Source organism: Schistocerca serialis, chromosome 4, assembly GCF_023864345.2.
Source record: "Schistocerca serialis cubense isolate TAMUIC-IGC-003099 chromosome 4, iqSchSeri2.2, whole genome shotgun sequence".
Lineage (NCBI taxonomy): Eukaryota > Metazoa > Arthropoda > Insecta > Orthoptera > Acrididae > Schistocerca > Schistocerca serialis.
Genome location: NC_064641.1, coordinates 544,430,766 through 544,450,852, shown reverse-complemented (window position 1 = coordinate 544,450,852; position 20,087 = coordinate 544,430,766). Strand labels below are relative to the sequence as shown.

General features: G+C 40.1%; 1 protein-coding gene across 7 annotated transcripts in view; it reads left to right on the top strand.

Moving 5' to 3' along the window:
- LOC126475270 (rho GTPase-activating protein 20) overlaps positions 1-20,087 on the top strand; it is a 183,667-nt gene that overhangs the window by 25,264 nt on the left and 138,316 nt on the right. For 6 of the 7 annotated variants that reach the window (XR_007586686.1, XM_050102988.1, XM_050102990.1 and 3 more), the window contains exon 5: positions 6,683-6,884. Coding sequence is in view for 6 of the 7 variants with exons in the window: in XM_050102988.1 (XP_049958945.1) it covers positions 6,683-6,884 (202 nt within the window). In the remaining variant the exon portion in view is untranslated. Of the gene's footprint in view, positions 1-6,049; positions 6,381-6,682; positions 6,885-20,087 lie in introns of all 7 variants that reach the window. The other variant, XM_050102991.1, reaches the window with a different exon arrangement.

Sequence of the window (20,087 nt, the reverse complement as noted above, 5' to 3'; positions counted from 1 at the left end):
TTCACACATCTTATTTTTCTTTCTATTGCAAAATTTTCTATAGGTCCTTACATATGCAAGATCATTCCTATGTTCTTTCAGTTCTCTGCTACTACACACAAAGGCAGAGTTAGTCTTAAGTATATGCGTGCAACTTTTTCCTTCTTTTTTCTCGATTCTTAAGACAGCAGTAATTTTGAATTAAGATAACTTTCAATATATGCATTTTTCAGAAAAGACAAAAGTATTCTTAACAAATACTAGCATGAGTGCTGCAGTATGGCAGAGTTGTCATTTGTACTCAGGTGATTCATGTGAAAATGTGTCCAATGTCATTATGACCATACAGTGGGAATTAACATACTTTGACTACAGAATGGTAGTTGGAGCCAGACACATGGAAGACCATTTCAGAAATCAGGCATTACTTCTCACCACGGACAGTGCTGTGGCCAACTGCCTTCACTTAACGACAGACAGCAGTAGCATTTGCTAACAGACAAGAAGCACTGCGTGACATAACAACAGAAATCAATGTGAGATATATGACGAATGAATCCATTAGGACAATGCGGTGATTTGGCAGTAGTGCACTAAAGCAGCAGGTGACTTACACTACTGCCTTTGCTAACTGCACAACATTGCCTGCAACACATCTCTAGGGCTTGTGACAGTGTCGTTTGGACCCTAGTAACTGAAAGACAGTGGCCTTGTTGGTTGAGTCATTTCAGTTGGTTGGAGCTGATGGTAGTGTTGGTGTGTTGCGTAAACTCCACAAAGCCAACAAGGCACTATGGAAGCTAGTGATGGCTCCATAATGGTGTGGGCTGTGCTTTGCATGGAATGGATTGGCTCCTCTGGTCCAGCTGAACCAACTGAGACCAGTTGCATTCATTGATGGACTTCATATTCCCAAACAACAATGGAATGTTTATGGATGACAATGAGTCATGTCACCAGGCCACGATTGTTCACGATTGGTTTCAAAAACATTTTGGACAATTTGAGTAAATGATTTGGCCACCCAAATTGCCCAACATGAATCCCATTGAATATTTATGGGACACAATCGAGAGATCGCTTCATTGCCAAAATCTTGCACTGGCAACGCTTTCGCAATTACGGATGGCTATAGACGCAATATGGCTCCATACTACTGCAGGGGCCTTCCAAAGAGTTACAGAGTCAATGCTAAATTGAGGTGTTGCACTATGCCGGGCAAAAGGAGGTCCGACACTATAATAGGAGGTATCCCATGTCTTTGTCATGTCAGTGTGTGCAGAGCTGTGTCCCTGCATATTCAGCCACACCACTCATGGCTGTGCTTTTGGGCCAGGTACAGCTGCTTTACTTCAGGAGGTTGTTTGCCAACAAAAGATATGCGGAACTGTTTACTGACAACACTCCTGCAGCTACCACTGTGTCTGGGGGTGCAAGCTGCACCAATACGTGGTGTGCAGGTCATGGTAAATAGTGTTGCAGTCACAGGTAGCTAATTGCGTCTCCACACATACATGTCCACATGACACTGCACCTATATTCCAATGGGGCAGGTAGTTAGGTCACCGCTCAGCCTTTTGATAAGTTCCCCTTCTGGGCCCCAGACAGACAATCAGTGGCCTGGGGTCAATGCTTCGGACCACAACGCCAGTTGCTGCTACCCATCAGACAGCGCTGTCTCATGCCTTCATCAGGATCATCAGATGCTGTACGTCTTGTCACTCGCTCCCGCTCGCTGTGTCTCAACAGCCTACGAGCTAACAGCCATGTTATATAGCGCCGTTGATCATAATCAGTACCCAAAGGGCTATCGCCACTTTCAGTGATAGTGGACTACGACACAGTGGGCACCCACTACATGTCATAAAGATGGATTTTCACTTGTTCTCAACTGTGGACTTCGTTCTCTAAATCTGTACTGAGTTTAGTCGATGGTTAATAAGCAGATAGATGTATCATGTGTATGCGGTCACTACCATTCTTAACACTTGATTGAGGATATAGCAGCAGTGACAAGGATAATGGTTTAGTGTTACAGTGCTCTTCCCTCATCCTCCATATATCACAGTGGCAACAAGTCTGATTCTCACACGTATGACTCATTGATGGTGTGGATTCTCAGAACAGAGGCTGCTCATGATTTACCCACTCCAGCGACTGCTCAAGGTTTGCTGGCTGCAGCACCAGCTCCTGGCCTCACTCATCACTGAGCCACTGTCCTCTTTGATGCCGAGCCTAATGCTACTGTGTGTCTTCATTCATTTTTGCTGGAGCTGGACTTCATTATTCTTAGTGTTCATATGTTTATCAAACAAATACATTTTCTCTTGTGTGTTCATTCATCTTGATAGAGCAGCATATTCATGCTATTGTGTTGTGACAGGCTGTACCTAGATCTTCTGGATTCTGAATCTGTGTTCACTTGTGTGGTTGGCTTTATTTTGGTAAACGGGCATCTGAATTAGTGTTCCAGTTTTCTTAGTAGTTGCAAGTTCTTGGCAATGTTCTCTTTTCAGCATAGTTCAGGAACTCCATTCATGTGTTGTTCCAATGTGTATTCTCTTCCTTGACATTGATGGTCTGCATGATTTTCAGTGGTTCCTTGGTGTATTTCTCAGATTTCTGTGTATGTTCAAGTTCCAGTTCATTGCAAGATATTGTCATGCAAGACTGAATGTTTTCTGCTTACCATTCTGTTCAATCACCAGAGCCATTAGTGCATCATACCCTTCCATTCTTGAGCCAGGCAAATCCGGATCTGCTGCAGAGTAATGCTCTGCTCACGCAGGTTCTACAATCCTTCCCACTGAGTTCCAGGACCAGCGTTCAGATGGTGCATCCAGGAGTTTAGTGTGTGTCAAGCTAGGCCACATTCCACCAAGTTTGTTTGCAATGTTGTCACATTGTGAGGCACTCAGTTTAGATTACAGAGTTCTGTGACAGAAGTCCCTCTGGTATCAGCCTAACCCTTGCACACACAGCATTGGATGCTTATTCTCATTTCGGTAGCCGAGTGGTAGCTGGTCTCCTGTCCCCACCAGCCCTGTTGATGCCAACACCTTTTCTCCTGTCGGCCCTGCCGCACCCGGCCATCCAGTCACTGTCGGCCCTACCGCGCATCTCCCTCCAGTCACTGCCCGCCCAGCCGCGGCTGTCCCTCCAGTCACTGCCAGTCCAGCTGCAGCATGGCCCTCCAGTCACTGCCGGTCCAGCTGCAGCATGGCCCTCCAGTCACTGCCGGTCCAGCCACGGCATGGCCCTCCAGTCACTGTTGGCCCTGCTGCGGCATGGCCCTCCAGTCACTGCCAGCCCTGCTGCAGCTAACCCTCACAAAATCATTCCCAGCCCTCGCTGCAGCCTTCGCATCACCTCTCACCTCTTCCATACTCATTGCCAGCCTTGTAATGGCCAGCCCTCTTGATGCCATTGCCTCCATTACCACCTTTGCAGCTGTCCTGGTGTTGGCTGGCCATTTTCACTGGCACCATTGATCCCATTACGTGTTCTTCCAGGCCTTGGGTTGGGGTTCCTTGGATACTCTGCCACCATCTCTACTTACACCTGACCTTCCTGTTGCTGCTTGCAGCGGCCAGTTGACATTCCCCTATGTGGACCCAGTGTGCTTCTTTTGTCTGGATAACTTCCCCCGGATTGTCCTGTTGTTTTGTTCCAGTCTCTCTCGTGGCTGCTTGGTGTGTAGTGTAATGTGATGTGTTAGTGTTAATCCTGGTATTGAGAGAACTTATTTGAGGTTCACACATACAAAATATGAAGTGAAAGACTGTTTCTTTTGTTTAATGTACTTTAGGAAATGTATTACGAAAAGTTTTTTCTAACTGTGAGGGCGTGCTAGACATTCTGTGACCATAGTGCTTCTTCTTGGAGGGAAAATCTTTTCATAATCTTATACAACAATTATGACTTATTCTAGTTTGGAGACTTAATAAGTAGGGATATGTTTATTGTTTAGCAACAATTTGTACTGATGGTGGCCACCGTTACAGCCTGCTTCATTTACAGTCAATTTTTCAGTACATAGTTTCAGATTAATGTTATCTCAATTTCAAGAAGTGTAACATTTCATGAAAATATAACAGGAAAAGCATTTTTACCTTCCAGAAGTTACTGATTTGAGTGTGTGTATTGAATATTGCCCTAGGATTTTCAGACATTAATTTCTTGATGTTTCCTGACAAGTCTGCAGGCTTTATGACCTGTTTTTATTTTGTGAAAATCTATGTTGCTGGTTGGGGCATCCGTGAGTCACTTTACTGTACTTGCACTACAACAGGCTCCAAAGATCCTGTGTGTGAAAGTAAATACAGTATCCAGTTACAGGTGGCTAACCAGTGAGATCTTCACAGACCAGTGCAGTGACTTCTGGAAATTCTCTGAAATTTTATGAGCTGAGCTCTTGGCATTACTGCTTACTTACATAAATAAGAACTAAATAATGGAAGAACTAAGAGAGATTCTTTGATGAATTTTGCACAGCGTACAAACCATACTTACGGGTGTATAAAACTCTAGAATTTTCCAAGTCTATTAAAAACTATGGTAAAAATTGAGATAATTAACTAAAAAATTTGAATTTTTCTAAACATGAAGTTTAAAATGTAACAGCTCATTCATTTTTTCTTAAATGAAATAAATTCTAGAGTTTCATACACCTGTAAATATGGTTTGTAAGTTGTGCAAAATTCATTGAAGAATCTCTCTTACTTATGAAGAAAAGTGTACCTATAACAACAAATGCAGCCAATAGTAAGTGAAAAAATGATGAAATTTCACATGTAAAAAAATTTTATTTTGTTATGTGTTTGAGCTTCCACTGCTGTGAGTGGGAATCCTGAATCCTTCTTGGTCATGCTGAGTAAGTTTTATGAATTTATTTGTAAAAGTATAGACAGTTGAAATTAAAATGTCCTGTGGTGCCTCTCCTGCTCCAAGTTGGCCTATTTGATGTTCTACCCCCCTTGAGGGGGCACGACTGTAGTATATGCAGGGGTGGCATCCTGCGTATTTGGCCACCATATTCACGGATGTTCTTTGTAGGTCATGTATGGCCCCTGCCTTACCTTAGGAGGTTGTTTGTCAACAGAAGATTCGGTGAGCTGTTTACCGCCAAGCTTGCTGTAGCCGCCACTGCATCTGGAGATGCAACCCGCACTGACAGCCCCCTCTCACTCCTGCACCGGGATTGTCAGTCGCAGGACGTCCATCAGTCACTCCCAAAGATGGGACCTGCATCTTGTCAGCCCAAGAGCTCATTGGCTTTATCTAGTAGGGAGAGGAATTGGTGCCACTATGCAAGGATATGAAGAACAGGACCAGCTATCTCTATCTAGAAAAAATGGTGTCACCTAAATGCAACTACAAATAACAGCAAGCGTCCCATAGTATTTGTGATTTGTTATAAACGTGTGTAACAAGCACACTAAGGAGATCTGCACAGGACTTGCAGATGACAAGTGATGAACAATTTATGTAACATGTAAAATATGCCTCTGTCTTAAAAGGTTACTGAAACTTCGTGTTGAAAATCAGTTATTTGGAAATAAAAAAGCGTGAAAACATCAATGAAATCTTTATTATACGTTTAAAAAGGAATAAAAATGTATATTTTAAATAATAGTCTTATGTAATGTGTTTTAGCTTTGGTTCAGATAGACCTGATGTGAATGTTTGCTTATCGAAATATCTTGTGCCTACTTCAGGTTTGAAATACATATACAATTTTGTGCTTGATTGCTGATTATAGAGGTCCAGTTTATCAATTTATCTCAAGAGAACAACTTCAAATTAAATTATCAGACAGAAGGATTTATACGGGTCATTAATAAAACTGAGTGTGTGCTAGAAAGTGAAGTAATGCTACCAAATTTTTTTATGTGAGAACTCATAAGGCTTTTTTAAATAAAACAAACATTATTAACGTTCTACATCTTTATTCTACATGTCAAGATACTTTATTTTTCAACGTTATCACTCTAGTGTCAAAACACATTTCTGCTAATGAGAGACCAATTGGTTGATACTGTCACTGTACAATGTTTGATTTTGTTGACAGAGTCACAGCTTCTCTTCTACTTGTGCTGCTTCATCGCTATCAAACTAAAGTCTTCAAAGATGTTCTTTAAGTTTTGGAAACAGGTAAAATCAGATCGGACTGTATGGAGGATGATCGATAACAGTGAACCCAAGGTGTCAGATTGTTACAGGTGTCGCAGCACTTGTATGAGGTCTGGCATTGTCATGCTGAAGAAGAGGGTGATCCATATATGGACAGACTCTTTGAATTCAAAACTCAATTACAGCACACTGTTCCTCGTGTACCAACGTAATTATGTTATACACTGCCTTGTCACATGCTACAATTTGGACCTGTCTAGTGGCTGGCTGTAAGTATGTAGACGTGAAGAATAAAGATGTTAATAATGTTTGATTTATTTAAAAAGCTTTAAGAGTTTTCTAATAAAAAATTTTGAGACATTACTTTTTAGCATGCCCTCATGTGACCACTAGCTTTGCTATCAGTAATATAGTTCTTCTGCCATCCATTGCTTGTGCTGTGTTAAAAAGTTCTGTTATTGAAAACTTTGTTTGTATGTAAATGTTCACACATGTCTATAAGAACTATATGTGCTCAGGTAGTAGAGATGGTAAAAAGTACTAAAAACTTGAACTACTTTGATTGTTACAGGCTTATTACATCACTTCCTGAACATACACAACGATTGCTTGTTCTTCTTTTTGGAACATTTCGTGTCATTGCAACTAATGCAGAGCGTGCTCGCACTGGCATGACGTCAGAAGCACTTGGCGTTTCTGTTGCCCCTAGCTTCTTTCAAAGTTGTGTTAGTGATGGAAAAACAGCAAAAATGGAAGATGTTATGAGGTTCAAGGTGTGTAACTATTAACGTGTAACTTCCTTCAATTCTTTGTAGGGTTTGTTAAAAAAAAAAAAAAAAATCCATGTCAGCCATCAGTAGCTTTATTGGTAGCACAGCACCTATATGATATGCTTAATTTTCAACAGTCATGTAACATTATTGCCATTGCATATGTAAATATGGCATGTTGTGTGGATATGTTGTTCATTTATTCCCCTTACATAGGTCACATTCTGCCACGATTTACAGCCCATACAAAAGTTGCTAAAAGTGTATAATAAACATTGTCAGTTGTAGGGAAAAAGTAAGTTAAACAATAGCTGGAATAATTTTGTGGTTTCTGAAATAGAACGGAATACAAAGTTTCAGATAGGAAACAGAAAATATGAAATAAACAGGAAAGAAACAGATCACCTGTTATGTAAACAATAATTATAAAACCATTTCAAAAACAAAATGTATCCCTTATTGTTAACAAAGCCAAACCTGAGCCTTATAATAACTCAGTTACAGCATAATTTTTGACTTCGCCGATCATAGCTCATGGCATAGTGAATGAGACAGATTTGTGTCAGGAGAATTGAGTAACATGATGCTGATAGCTTCCTAAAGAAAGAAAAAGACTGCTGATAGATTCAATATAGTACAGAGAAAATCAGTGGAAGGCATTTCTGGAGATTAAAGATTACTGTAGATAAAGGTTACATTACAGTGTGTACAAATATGTACTCAAAAAGTGGCGGGTGAATATTGGTTTTTGGACTTGAACAAATGTCTTCCTGTTTATAGTTTTCCCATGATTGGCGTGTTCAAATTTCTACAAAGCGTGTAGTCTTGTATTATAGTGACAGCTCATGCAATTCTTAGTTTCCTCTTATTAGACAACTGTCTCCGTACATATATGCTAAATGATGACCCTAGCGGTATTCTTCCCATGGTATTGTGCCCTCCTGTAATTGTTTCCAGCATACAAAGAAAGAAAATGTAGGTTGTGCTCTTCCTTTTTATTTTGAAGTCCCTTCAATACAAATTGTTTTTACTAGATGAATGACTTTCAGACTTATTCATTGTTTTGTTGTTTGAGAAATATATTTCTTTGCTTTCTATTCTGTCACAGTAGCAATTCCTTCATAGACTGTCCTTACAACTGTCAATGTGACTCGTAATGTTTTCTTTTTCCGGTTTCACAATGCAAGAACAGTTCCTACAGGGGAATATTGCAATTTATAATCCTAACATTATGTTTTGTTCAATAGCACAACTTTTATAGGTCATGTATTAATTTAAGGACAGTAAATTTGAGATTACATTTAAAAACAATTTTTTAAGTGAACAGCATTGAGGAAGTATAACAACAAAAACAATCAATTTTTGACAAAATAAATTAATTGGGGGTACCTCACTCCCCGGGGCGGCCTCAGATGATTGAATTAACTCTCCCTCTTCTACCTCCAACCTCCCTTCCGAAACTGCCACCCTCCTAGGAACTAACTTTCTCTCTCTCTCTCTCTCTCTCTCTCTCTCTCTCTCTCTCTCTCTCAGTTCCTACCACCAGGCTCCCTCCCTTTCTACTTCCCTGCCTATGAGCTTATTCCTAACTCCCTGTCTATGTGCCTACCTCCATCTCTATGCACTTTCTTCCTGTCTCTGTCAGGTAATGGCACTCTTCAACTTTTGAACAAGTTCTTCCTCTGTCTTTTACTCTTTCCATCCTTTCCTTTCCCCATTCCCCTCTCTCCCTCCTGATGTCTGATCGGTGAATTATTGCCCTCGTTGGACACTGAAATGACAGCACGCAGTGGGACTATTCAGTTAATTAACATGCCAGGAGAAAACAAAGAATCACAGATAATATCATGTCAAGCTACTCCAAAAACAAAGTTCCCGCGCCACTAACTGCTTGCCTCACCAATCATCTCCCTTCCACTATCCCAGTTCTCTCTCTCTCTCTCTCTCTCTCTCTCTCTCTCTCTCTCTCTCCCTCACACACACACACACACACACACACACACACACACACACACACACACACACACACACACACACACACACAGTTACTTTTATGTATGTGCCACCCACCAAACAGCTGTAGGCAGTTGGTTCCTTTTCCTCATGTATGTTTATTGTTTTTACACTGGAATTGCTGTTATTTCAAAACTGTTAAACAATTTTCTACCACTTGATTGGCATTGCAGTAGCTTAATTTCAAAAAAAAATAAGGTAAATTAACCTAATTAGATGACTAAAATGAAGTTAGTATAAAATATTATAAATAATTGCTTGCAGTACTGATGATAATTAACTGCTTGTGAAGTATTCACTAGATATTCTTCTTGAGAGGGGTATAATGCTAAACGCAACATGGAATATTAAAGTATCTTTCATATTTATTTTACAGTTATTAAGAATGTAATGTGTAAGAAGTGGCAAAAATATATTTTGTTTCTTTTATATTGGCTATTAAAATTTTAACTTTAAGTTTTGAGAGAGGAGACTAGTAAATAAATATTATTTACATTGCAATGTATCTTACTGTTGGGATAAGTGAAGTGAGCTAGTAACAAAGTTCTGGCTTTTAGTCTTTAGCTATATATACTTTTGAATTAATCTTTTCCATTTGCTACATATTACTATTGGTTCTTGAAGAAACATGCATTGTGTTCCCTGCTGATTGCAGGAACATATCAAGTATTATTTCTTTACATTGCGACTCTGTGAATGGGGAAAGTAGAGAAATCTTTGTCATTTCACCTTATGGTGTAAACAGCAAGTGATATGTGTATAAAACTTAATCTCATAAGCCATGAGAGTGGACAAAGGTAGGCTTTAGAAGAAACTTGTTACACATTTAGTAAACCTCTTTTCTTTATTTCTGATGTGTGCTTGTGGCATTGTGTTGGTCCAGTGTGAGTGAGCAAAAGAAATATTTTTATTTAAACTACTCTTATTCCCCCCCCCCCCCCCCCCCAAGTATCCCTCATGTTAATTAGCAATGTTCAGTTAATCTTTGACTTAGAGGTTCCAAAACTATAGTGACCAGCAGTTATTTTATAGTAAACAAGGAAAGAGTATTGAAAAATGCATGATAATCGTATAAAGACTGGACAGGAAGTATCAGTGGAACACTATGGACAAAATTAAGATATTGAGGAAGTTAGGATAAAGCTCTTGAGTTTCAATAGCATATTCAGAAATTTTCATGGAAATAAACTTACGAAGACTAGGAATGAAACTAAGCATATTCAGTGGACTACAGTTATTATCTAAAGTTTGAAACATTTAAGAACATCGAAAACCCAGCCAAAAACAAATTCAGGGAAAATGAATAAGAAGACCTAAAGTGTAAATGAAACACAACAGTTGTAATGTGTGTTTAAAGGTAAGTGAAGGAGATAATTGTGAGCACAGTGGTTTAATGTGGAGGATATCCACTAACTATTGCCACAAACTTTGTTGCAAAGGGGTTTAGCTGGCGTACTGTGTGTCGCCAATTTAAACCAGACCACCTGTAATTATTTGTTATTTAGAATCTATAATTTCTGGAAGGTGATTGAAATATCTTATGTTTGTAATGTTTGTGTAGTCTGGAAAATGCAATGTTTGTATAAATAGCAACATCCTGGTATATTCAGTGTTTGTATAAATAGCTGCACTATCCATCCAGGAGATCAGTTTTGGTCTGACCGTACATTGATGTTGGTAATAAATGTGTTTTCAGTACTAAGTGCTGAAATTCAGTGACAATCCTGCATGCGCCCACCCACCCCCACACACACACACACACACACACACACACACACACACACACACACACATGCTTGCCATTGGAATCTAAGCAAAGCCATCAGAGCATCATCTGTAACTACGCTGACGTGTACTGGGATAAACTTTACATATGTTTAAGGGAGTGTGCCAGTACTAGGAACGTCAGTGGAGTGTATTTAGGTATTAAAAAGGTTATTGGGCCCAACCCCTAAGGAAACTGCCCCACTTGAGGAGACTGATACAACAGTCATCACAGATTGGAATCAACAATTGCAACAGTGATTGGAACATTACTGCAGCCTCTACTCACTGCTGGTCAACAATAGAGGAATTTTCCCAGTTGCTATCTCTCTACACTGGACACTGTGATTACTAAGGAATAGCTTCAGAGAGCTGTTGAGTTAAATGGGAGAAATTTCCTGCTAAAGACATTATCCTCACAAATGAGCCAAATTGGCACCACCTCTCCCAGTGCTCTACAATCTTCTATTACTGCAGGTAAATACATATGTGGTGATTGCAATTGCTACTGCCAAATTTCGTTACTGAGTATTATCAGAAAAGTGTTTGCGTGTGTGATGCTGGACAGACTGGGGAAGTTTGCTGAGAATGTGTATCCTGAGTCTTAAGGTGGGTTTTGACTTATGCGATCTATTATTCATCTGATTTTCACACTCAGCAAATTCAGGAAAAATAAACAGAAGACATCATTGTTCATTGCTTTCATCCATCTAAATAAGGCATTTGAGACATATGGTATGGAGAGACTGTATACTTTACTAGTGAAGGTAGGGTAGCGTCTAAAAGTCCTGAAGGTGATATCTTTCCACATTGATACAGAGGGCACTGTGATATTTGGAGGAAACACATCGTATACTTGTGTTGTGCAAAGGGGATTTCATCAAGGCTGTGTACTAGTCACTGTTTTGTGTGGGATATTCCTCTCATTACTTCTCAAAGTTGCTTCAGGAAAACAAACCTGGGCATCTATCTACTTACCAGGGCTGAAGTTTACATCTCACTACTCAGATCCAAGGCATATTGTGAGGACTTACTTGTGAGAAACATTGTATTTGTTGACCATGCAGCATCCGTAACACATACTCAAGACAATCTACAATGGCTTAATGGACAAATTTGCTGCTGTATGCAAGCTTTTTCTCTCTATCCATGAATGAAAAGAAGACTGTGTCCTTGGCACAAGTACATTTGGATAAGCCTGTGATAAGAATTAATGGCTCCTTTATGAATGTAGTCAATAAATTCTGCTACCTTAACCCACTAGTGTCAGAAGATCTCTCTCTGGACAACAAAATATAAACATGAGTACAGGTAAAGCAGTGAATACTTTTGGGAAGCTCCACACAAGAGTATGGGACAACAAACAAGGTAACTACAAAAATACTCGTCTGACAAGTATCTGTTCTGAGCACCCTTTTCTATGGTGCTGAGACCTGGTCATCATGTTTAAACAAGAATGTAAGCTCAACACCTTTGATCTGCAGAGATTAAGAAATATTCTAGGCATAACAAGGAGGGACCATGTGACAAATGAGATGGCCCTGAACACTGTGGAGCTACTGAGTATCACCACCACTCTCAAAGAAGGTTACTGTGGTGTCTAGGACACTTGCCTCATATGGATCACTCCCAACTCCCCTGTCACACACTTCTATGTGAGGTAGTATGTGTCAAGAGACTGCCTGGAAGATCTGCATTGTGCTGTAACTGTTGCATCAGGGATGATGGGAACATATGTAATATTAACTGTGTCTGATGGTAGGAGCTCACTGAAGACTGCAGCAGATGGAAGAAACTTGTTAAGGATTACAACAAGTTCCACAAAGTCACTAGGCTCAGCAAATTAGCTGTGAAATGAGCATTTAGACAAGGGCCTGTGACAGACCCCTCCTCTGGGGTGGTATGCACTTGCCCCACCTCTCAGATTGATCCCTTGAGTCACCAATAAAAGTGTATGCATGATTCTACCTGAATCTTAATTAGGAAGTACAGGCCATTGACTGACAGCCTTTCATTTGTCCTCTACCATTGGAATGCAAAGATGTGTCGCAAAACATTCTAAATATTTGTGAGTCTTCAAAGGTACTGAGGTACATTAATGCTATGTGTACATACATAATAGTATATCTTTTGAGAGTAATTATTTTAATTTTAAAGCATAATGCAACTATGATGAAAATTACTAACATAGTTCTACAGATTTTGGTAGGTTTATGTTATTAATCATATCTTAAGATAATTACAAATATTAATTCTCTAAGAATTACAAATAGACTTGTGCTACACGTACACAAATGTTGACACTGTTTACTGATAGCATTTTAGTCTGAGTAATTTGTGAAGTAGTTGACTGAATTAGATTAACTTTTTTGTCCAAATTGCTAGTTGTGTATGAATTAGATAAAAATTACTTAGTGATTCACCTGATAATGACGACATGACCAATGAAATGCATAGTCATGTTTAAAATAAGAATAAATACAGCAGTAAATCTATATTTATATTATTAAAAATGTAAATAGCAGATGGTATAGTGCAAATGAGGTAGACTTTTTATCTAAAAGCCTCTGAACTCCCATTGCAATTAATTCCAGTGATGCAAGCCATAGAACTAATAACAAATAAGACACCTCTTTGCTGTTATGAAGAGTTTAATGTTTTGGAAAGGGTTTTTGCTATTTTATGAAGTGTCAAAGATGGAATTACTTTGATTCATGATGATGATGATGATGATGATGATGATGATGTGATGACAGCCACAAAAGACTTCACAGCCATGACAGTTAATTGACTGTTGAACATATTAGCCTGACATGCAACAGACACCACACAACAGACACTCTAGTACTGATAGCTAAAAAATGCCCAGCAGTGTACTTCTAACTGTGCTTGCACACTTCTCTACACTTCCCCTATGTGCTGAGTAGTAGACTGTCAAAATTCATATTGTTACCCTAGTTTACTCTAATTCTTCCGAAATATATGTAATAGGATGTAGGTCCCTTTCTGATATTGCGTTCTTCAATCAGTTATTGCTTTGGCAGTGAAGGAAAATAGACATGCTTAATTGATATTGATAAGTATATGATGATCATTCCAGTGCAGTATAGTGATTGTTGGTAGCTTATGAGGTAAGTTACATTAACTTGTGACTGCCTGTAGACACGATGTCCTTGTGACAGAAATAAATGATGATCAGATGTGTGTGCCAGGTTTTACACTCTGCAGCCAAATCAGTGTTAATGAACAAAATACACTACAGAGATAAGATTTCTTTTGTGGTGTGACATCAGAAAAAATTTGTCAGTTAATATTTGTAGATACCCTTTTTTATTTGTGTTTTCTTTATACCATTTTGATTCTTATCGATGTAATCTAATACTTCATAAGATCTTGATTCATCTATGGTATCTTCTGCTGCACTTGGCATTGCTGATCTGTATTGGTTCACAGCGCTTTGTCACCCCATTGTTAAATACTTGACTACAGTTGTTTTTCATGTGCGTATTTCCTTATGTAATTGCATTATTCATTTCTCCAAATATATTTTAATGTGTTCATTGTTGCAGAATATTATTTTAAATAAGTAAAGTAAAATCACATCTCATGCTTGAAGTTATATTGTCAGACATTATGTGTTGACATTAAAAAATAAAGTAGTTCGTATAAGTGCAGTGTATTGTTTTATTTTGCCCTTCATGCTTCGGTTAGGAACAGGAAGATTCTCTGTTCCAAGACCTAAAAGGAACTTTTAAATTTAACCATAATTTCCTCTTATTCTTGGCTTGTCCTCAGCCCTGTCTTAACTTTTTTTGCGTCTTTGATGTACACATAAAGGGCACTGATTTTACAATACAAAGCCTCTACAAGAATCAAAATATTTCTGAACCTCAGCCAACATTTGATCAAATCATTTTGTCACAGTTGTGAGACGTCTTTACCTTGCAGTTTAATGGATATGAATTGTGAGGATTGTCCCTTGAGATGTATGTTAAGTTTCATGAAACATTTTATATGATATAGCTGACTCCCACTTATGTTGCAATCCGCTTTTGACTGTATCAGGAATGGAACAAGAAAATGCTATGGGAAATTGTTTAAATGTCTTCAGTCCATATGCAAAACCACAAACCTTAGTCGACACTTGATATAGCTGTAGCAGTCAATAAGTTGTTCAGTGTGTGTGTGTGTGTGTGTGTGTGTGTGTGTAATCACATAAATGTACCTTTAATCAGTCAGTCAGTTGCAGGTAATTTTTTTTTTTTTTTATATATTTGCCATTATTGTATGTTGCATGCACACTTGTGTGTGGAGGATGGCGTATGCATGAGAATGAGAGAGAGAGAGAGAGAGAGAGAGAGAGAAAGGGGGGGGGGGGGGGGGAGATTAAAGATCATGTCCCACCAGTGCACTCCTCCCCTCTCACCACCTCAGCAGGCCACATCCAGGTGTGATGGGCCTATGATTGGCAGCAGGAGGGAGGGAAGGAATTGCAGAAGACCATGCCCTGCAAAAGACAGTCAGTCATGAGGACTGCCTGAAGATGGAAACCAGTCATTTTGCTGAAATATCACATAGTTTGCACAGTGCCAACCTGCTGAATACAGGAGAACATTTCAAAATGCTTTACTGACTGTACCATCAAAGCAAGATGCTTGATTAATCCTCACAACTGCACCTCCTTCAGCACCTCTATTCTACTTCCGAAGCTTTACAGATGTCCTTCAACATAAATTACAAGACTAGCAGTCCTGTAAGAAAGGATATTGTGCAGGTATGGGTAGCTGCAGCATAGGGCTTGTGTCCAGAATGAATTTTTACTCTGCACTGGAGTGTGCACTGATTTGAAACTTCCTGGCATGGCCCTGCAAGGTGCACAGAAGACACCCTGTGAAGTTTGGAAAGTAAAGGAGAGAGGTACTGGTGGAAGCAGAACCGTGAGGATGGGTTATGAGGCATGCCTGGATAGCTCAGTCAGTAGAGCATTTGTCTGTGAAAAGCCAAGGTTCCAATTTTGAGTCCTACTCCCACACACAGCTGTAATCTGCTAGGAAGTTCATTCTCACTATAACAAAATTTTTCACTAACTGTGTGATGTTATACAATACACTTATAAAAAAGTGTTAATTTTTGAGAAGTCTGTTTTAACTGTGTTAAGTTTATCAAATTGTTCTTCAATAGAAGTCTGCGCATACTGTGCACAAACTGCAACTGCATAACATTATTTCATTATATTGTTCGATATAAGTTCCAGGCACTTGAGACATACTATGTCAATATTAATAAAGTTTACTCAAGTGATGTGAATAAAGATAGATTATATCTAAAAACAAAGATGATGTGACTTACCAAACGAAAGCGCTGGCAGGTCGATAGACACACAAACATACACACAAAATTCAAGCTTTCGCAACAAACTGTTGCCTCATCAGACACCGTCTGTATATGTGTGGATGGATATGTGTGTGTGTGCAAGTGTATACCCGTCCTTTTTTCCCCCTAAGGTAAGTCTTTCCGCTCCCGGGATTGGAATGACTCCTTACCCTCTCCCTTAAAACCCACATCCTTTCGTCTTTCCCTCTCCTTCCCTCTTTCCTGATGAGGCAACAGTTTGTTGCGAAAGCTTGAATTTTGTGTGTATGTTTGTGTTTGTTTGTGTGTCTATCGACCTGCCAGCGCTTTCGTTTGGTAAGTCACATCATCTTTGTTTTTAGATATATTTTTCCCAGGTGGAATGTTTCCCTCTATTATATTATAGACAGATTATTGTTGATGATTACTGCTGGACAAGTTAACAGCCGGCCGGTGTGGCCAAGCGGTTCTAGGAGCTTCAGTCTGGAACCGCGTGACCGCTATGGTCGCAGGTTCAAATTCTGCATGGATGTGTGTGATGTCCTTAGGTTAGTTAGGTTTAAGTAGTTCTAAGTTCTAGGGGACTGATGACCTTCTAAGTTCTAGGGGACTGATGACCTCAGATGTGAAGTCCCTTAGTGCTCAGAGCCATTTGAACCAAGTTAACAAACAATTTCTGTTACCATACCTATTTCCCTATGCATTCATAATTGCTGCACACTTCAGCATAATCACTCCACACTGGTGGAGTATGAAATTGAATTGAAATGGTTTATGGCCCAAAAAATTTTCTCTGATAAAAACTGTCGCAGATAGGCACAGCAGAAAAACTGTCACAGATATAGCTTTTGGCCATTAGGGCCTTCATCAACAATAGGCACACACACACACCCACGCACACACACACACACACACACACACACACACACACACACACACACACACACACACCCGCGCGCGCGCGCACACACACACACAACTGCAGTCTTACATCCCAAAAGTCCCACAGTCAGCCACAAAGGAGCATTCCCCTCATAACTCTGTACCACTCAGGACTACTACTTCTTGGTTGGCTCTACAGTCCTTGAAGAACCTTGACCTCCTGTGTCACCTGCCTCCATTTTTCTCTGTCCATCACCTTCCTTCTCCAGTTTCTTATTCCCATTGCCTTTAGATCTTCTTCCATATCGTCCAGCCACATTTTCCTGGGTCTACCTCTTCTCCTTCTCCCGTCAGGTTTTCCCATGAAAACTTTCTTGAGACTCCAAGTTTCTAGCATTCTCTGTGCATGTCCTGCCCATCTTATTCTTCCCTGCTTAATTTTAACGGCAGTATCCATCTGTCCAAAAAGTGTTTGTAGTTCTACATTTGTCCTTGCTCTCCAGCCGTCTTCCTCTCTCACTGCTCCAAAAATCCTTCTCAGTATCTTTCTTTCTTATCTCAATAATCGGTTCTCCTCCTTTAATGTCAATACCCAGCCTTCTGATCCATATATTACTATAGGTCTTAATGCGGTCACGTTTATTTTGATTTTTGTATTCCTGCTAACATTCCTGGAATAAAATACATTCTGCAAGGCAAAATAGCAACGATTTCCACTTGCTATTCTTTCTTGAATTTCTACTGCTACTTTATTGTCCTCTGTTACTACAGAACCTAAATATTTAAATATTTTCACTCTTTCTCATTCTTTCCCATTCTTTACTATTGAATTCTTTTGTCCGTTTATATTGGGCTCCCCCATCACCATATACTTTGTTTTGTCTATGTTTACTTCTATACCTACTTCTCTTGCTGCTTCCTCTACTGCATCATAGTTCCCCTTCGGTGCCCTTACATTCCTTGCCATTAATACTATGTCATCTGCATATGCTACCACTTGAACTTGCTGATTAAGTATTGTTCCTCCTGGTTTTATCGTCATTTGCCACATCACCTTTTCTAAAACTAATTTAAATAGCATTGTAGAGGCCACATCTCCCTGTCGTAGCCCCCGCCGTACTTGGAATTCACTACATAGCTCTTGCTCTATTCTTACTTTACACACTGTTGCTTTCATTGTCATTTTTGTTAAATTGACCAGTTTTAGTGGGATTCTAAATTCTTTCATGATCTGTATAATTTTCTTCCTGTGTAGGCTGTTGTACGCTTGCCTAAAATCAATGTACAACTGATGTAGTTGCTTTTCATACTCGTAAAACTTCTCTAGCACTTGTCTTAATAAAAATATCTGATCCATCGTGGATCTGTTCCTCCTAAATCGAGCCTTATAGTCCCCCAATATCCCTTCTATCATCCCTTGAAGTCTGGAGGTTAAAATTTTACTAAATATCTTACATGTTACGTCCAAGAGAGTGATTCCATGATACTTGCTACATTCTGACTTGTTGCCATTTTTTATGTAATGGGCAGATAATTCCCATGTTCCAATCCTTAGGCATTACCTACTTTATCCATATTTCCTTTATCAATTCATGGACTGCCTCCTCAATTTTCTTTCCCCCATATTTTAAAAATTCTGCCTTTAAGCCCTCTTCTCCTGCAGCTTTATTATTTTTTTAGTCTCTTGATAACATTCTTCACTTCCTCTAGCTCTGGTACTACTTCATCTTCCCGATCCTCTACATCTAACTCTGATTCTAATCCTGAGTCATGTTTCCTTCCATTCTCTGTCACGGTTCCTTCTTCTTTATCCCCTTCTTTCCCATCAATCAGTTTGGTAAAATACTTTTGCCACCTTTCTAGGACTTAACATTTATCTCCAATTATATTTCCATCCTTATCCTTATGGAAAACTGCTCATGGTTGGAAACCTTTCTACAAATCTCTTGTTCTTTCATAGAACCTTTTGATCTCTTTGTCAAGAGAGAAATGAAGCGAGATGGAGAATGTTGCAAAGGAACACGAGGTTAGCAGCAGAAGAAAAGAGGAAAAGAGTGGGTAAGCTTTGTAGGGTAAAGAAAAGGCAGCATGAAAGGAGAAAGATAGAGCAGCTGGATGAAATGAGAGACCACCCGGGACTGGAGCAACTGAATTACATCCTCTGCCAGGGTCTCAACTACCTCTTGTCATGCCCTGAAATGAGCAATCTCCTGCTCATTATCCTTCCCACCCCTCCCACAGTGATATTCTGGCAACCACCAAACCTACACATCATACTCGTCCATCCGTACACAAACCCTGGTCCCAACCCTTTACCTCATGACCATTACCCCTGTAATAGACCTACATTGAAGACCTATCCCATACATCATATCACCACCACCTACTCCATTCCGGTCACTAACATCACTTGTCCCATTGAAAGTGGGGCTACCTGTGAAACCAGTTATGTGATCTACGAGGTAAGGTGCAACCACTGTGCTGCATTCTATGTGGAAATGACACCCAATAGGCTGTCTGTCCGCATGAATGGCCACCAACAAACTGGCCAAGAAACAAGTGGACCACCCTGTTGCTGAGTATGATGCCAAACATGACATCCTTCATTTCAATGACTGCTTCACAGCCTGTGCCATATGGATCCTTCCCACCAACACCAGCTTTTCTGAATTGCGCAGGTGGGAACTTGCCCTTTACTACCTCTTACATTCCTGTAACCCTCTTGGCCTCAACCTTCATTAGTCACTGTTCTCACCCATCCAGTCCCTTCCTCGTTCCCACTCCAGAACTACATAGCTGTTATTCCACCACGACACCCAGGCTTTTCACTTCTCTCCTTTCCTGCTACCCTTCTCCCCACCTCACCCCTGCCCTCTGTGTAACCTGCAGCATCTCACTGTCCATCACCCCTATCCTACAATCCCTCCTCTTCCTCGGCACCTGCCCTCTCGCCTCCTCCTTACCCCCACTCAGTCACCATTCCCATCATCCACTGGTGCTGCTGCTCGCAGTGTGGCTACAGTTCCCTGAGACTGTGTGTGTGTCTGTGTGTGTGTGTGTGTGTGTGTGTGTGTGTGCGTGAGCGTGTGTGAGTGCGTGAGCGTGTGTGAGTGCGTGAGCGTGTGTGAGTGCGTGAGCGTGTGTGAGTGCGTGAGCGTGTGTGAGTGCGTGAGCGTGTGTGAGTGCGTGAGCGTG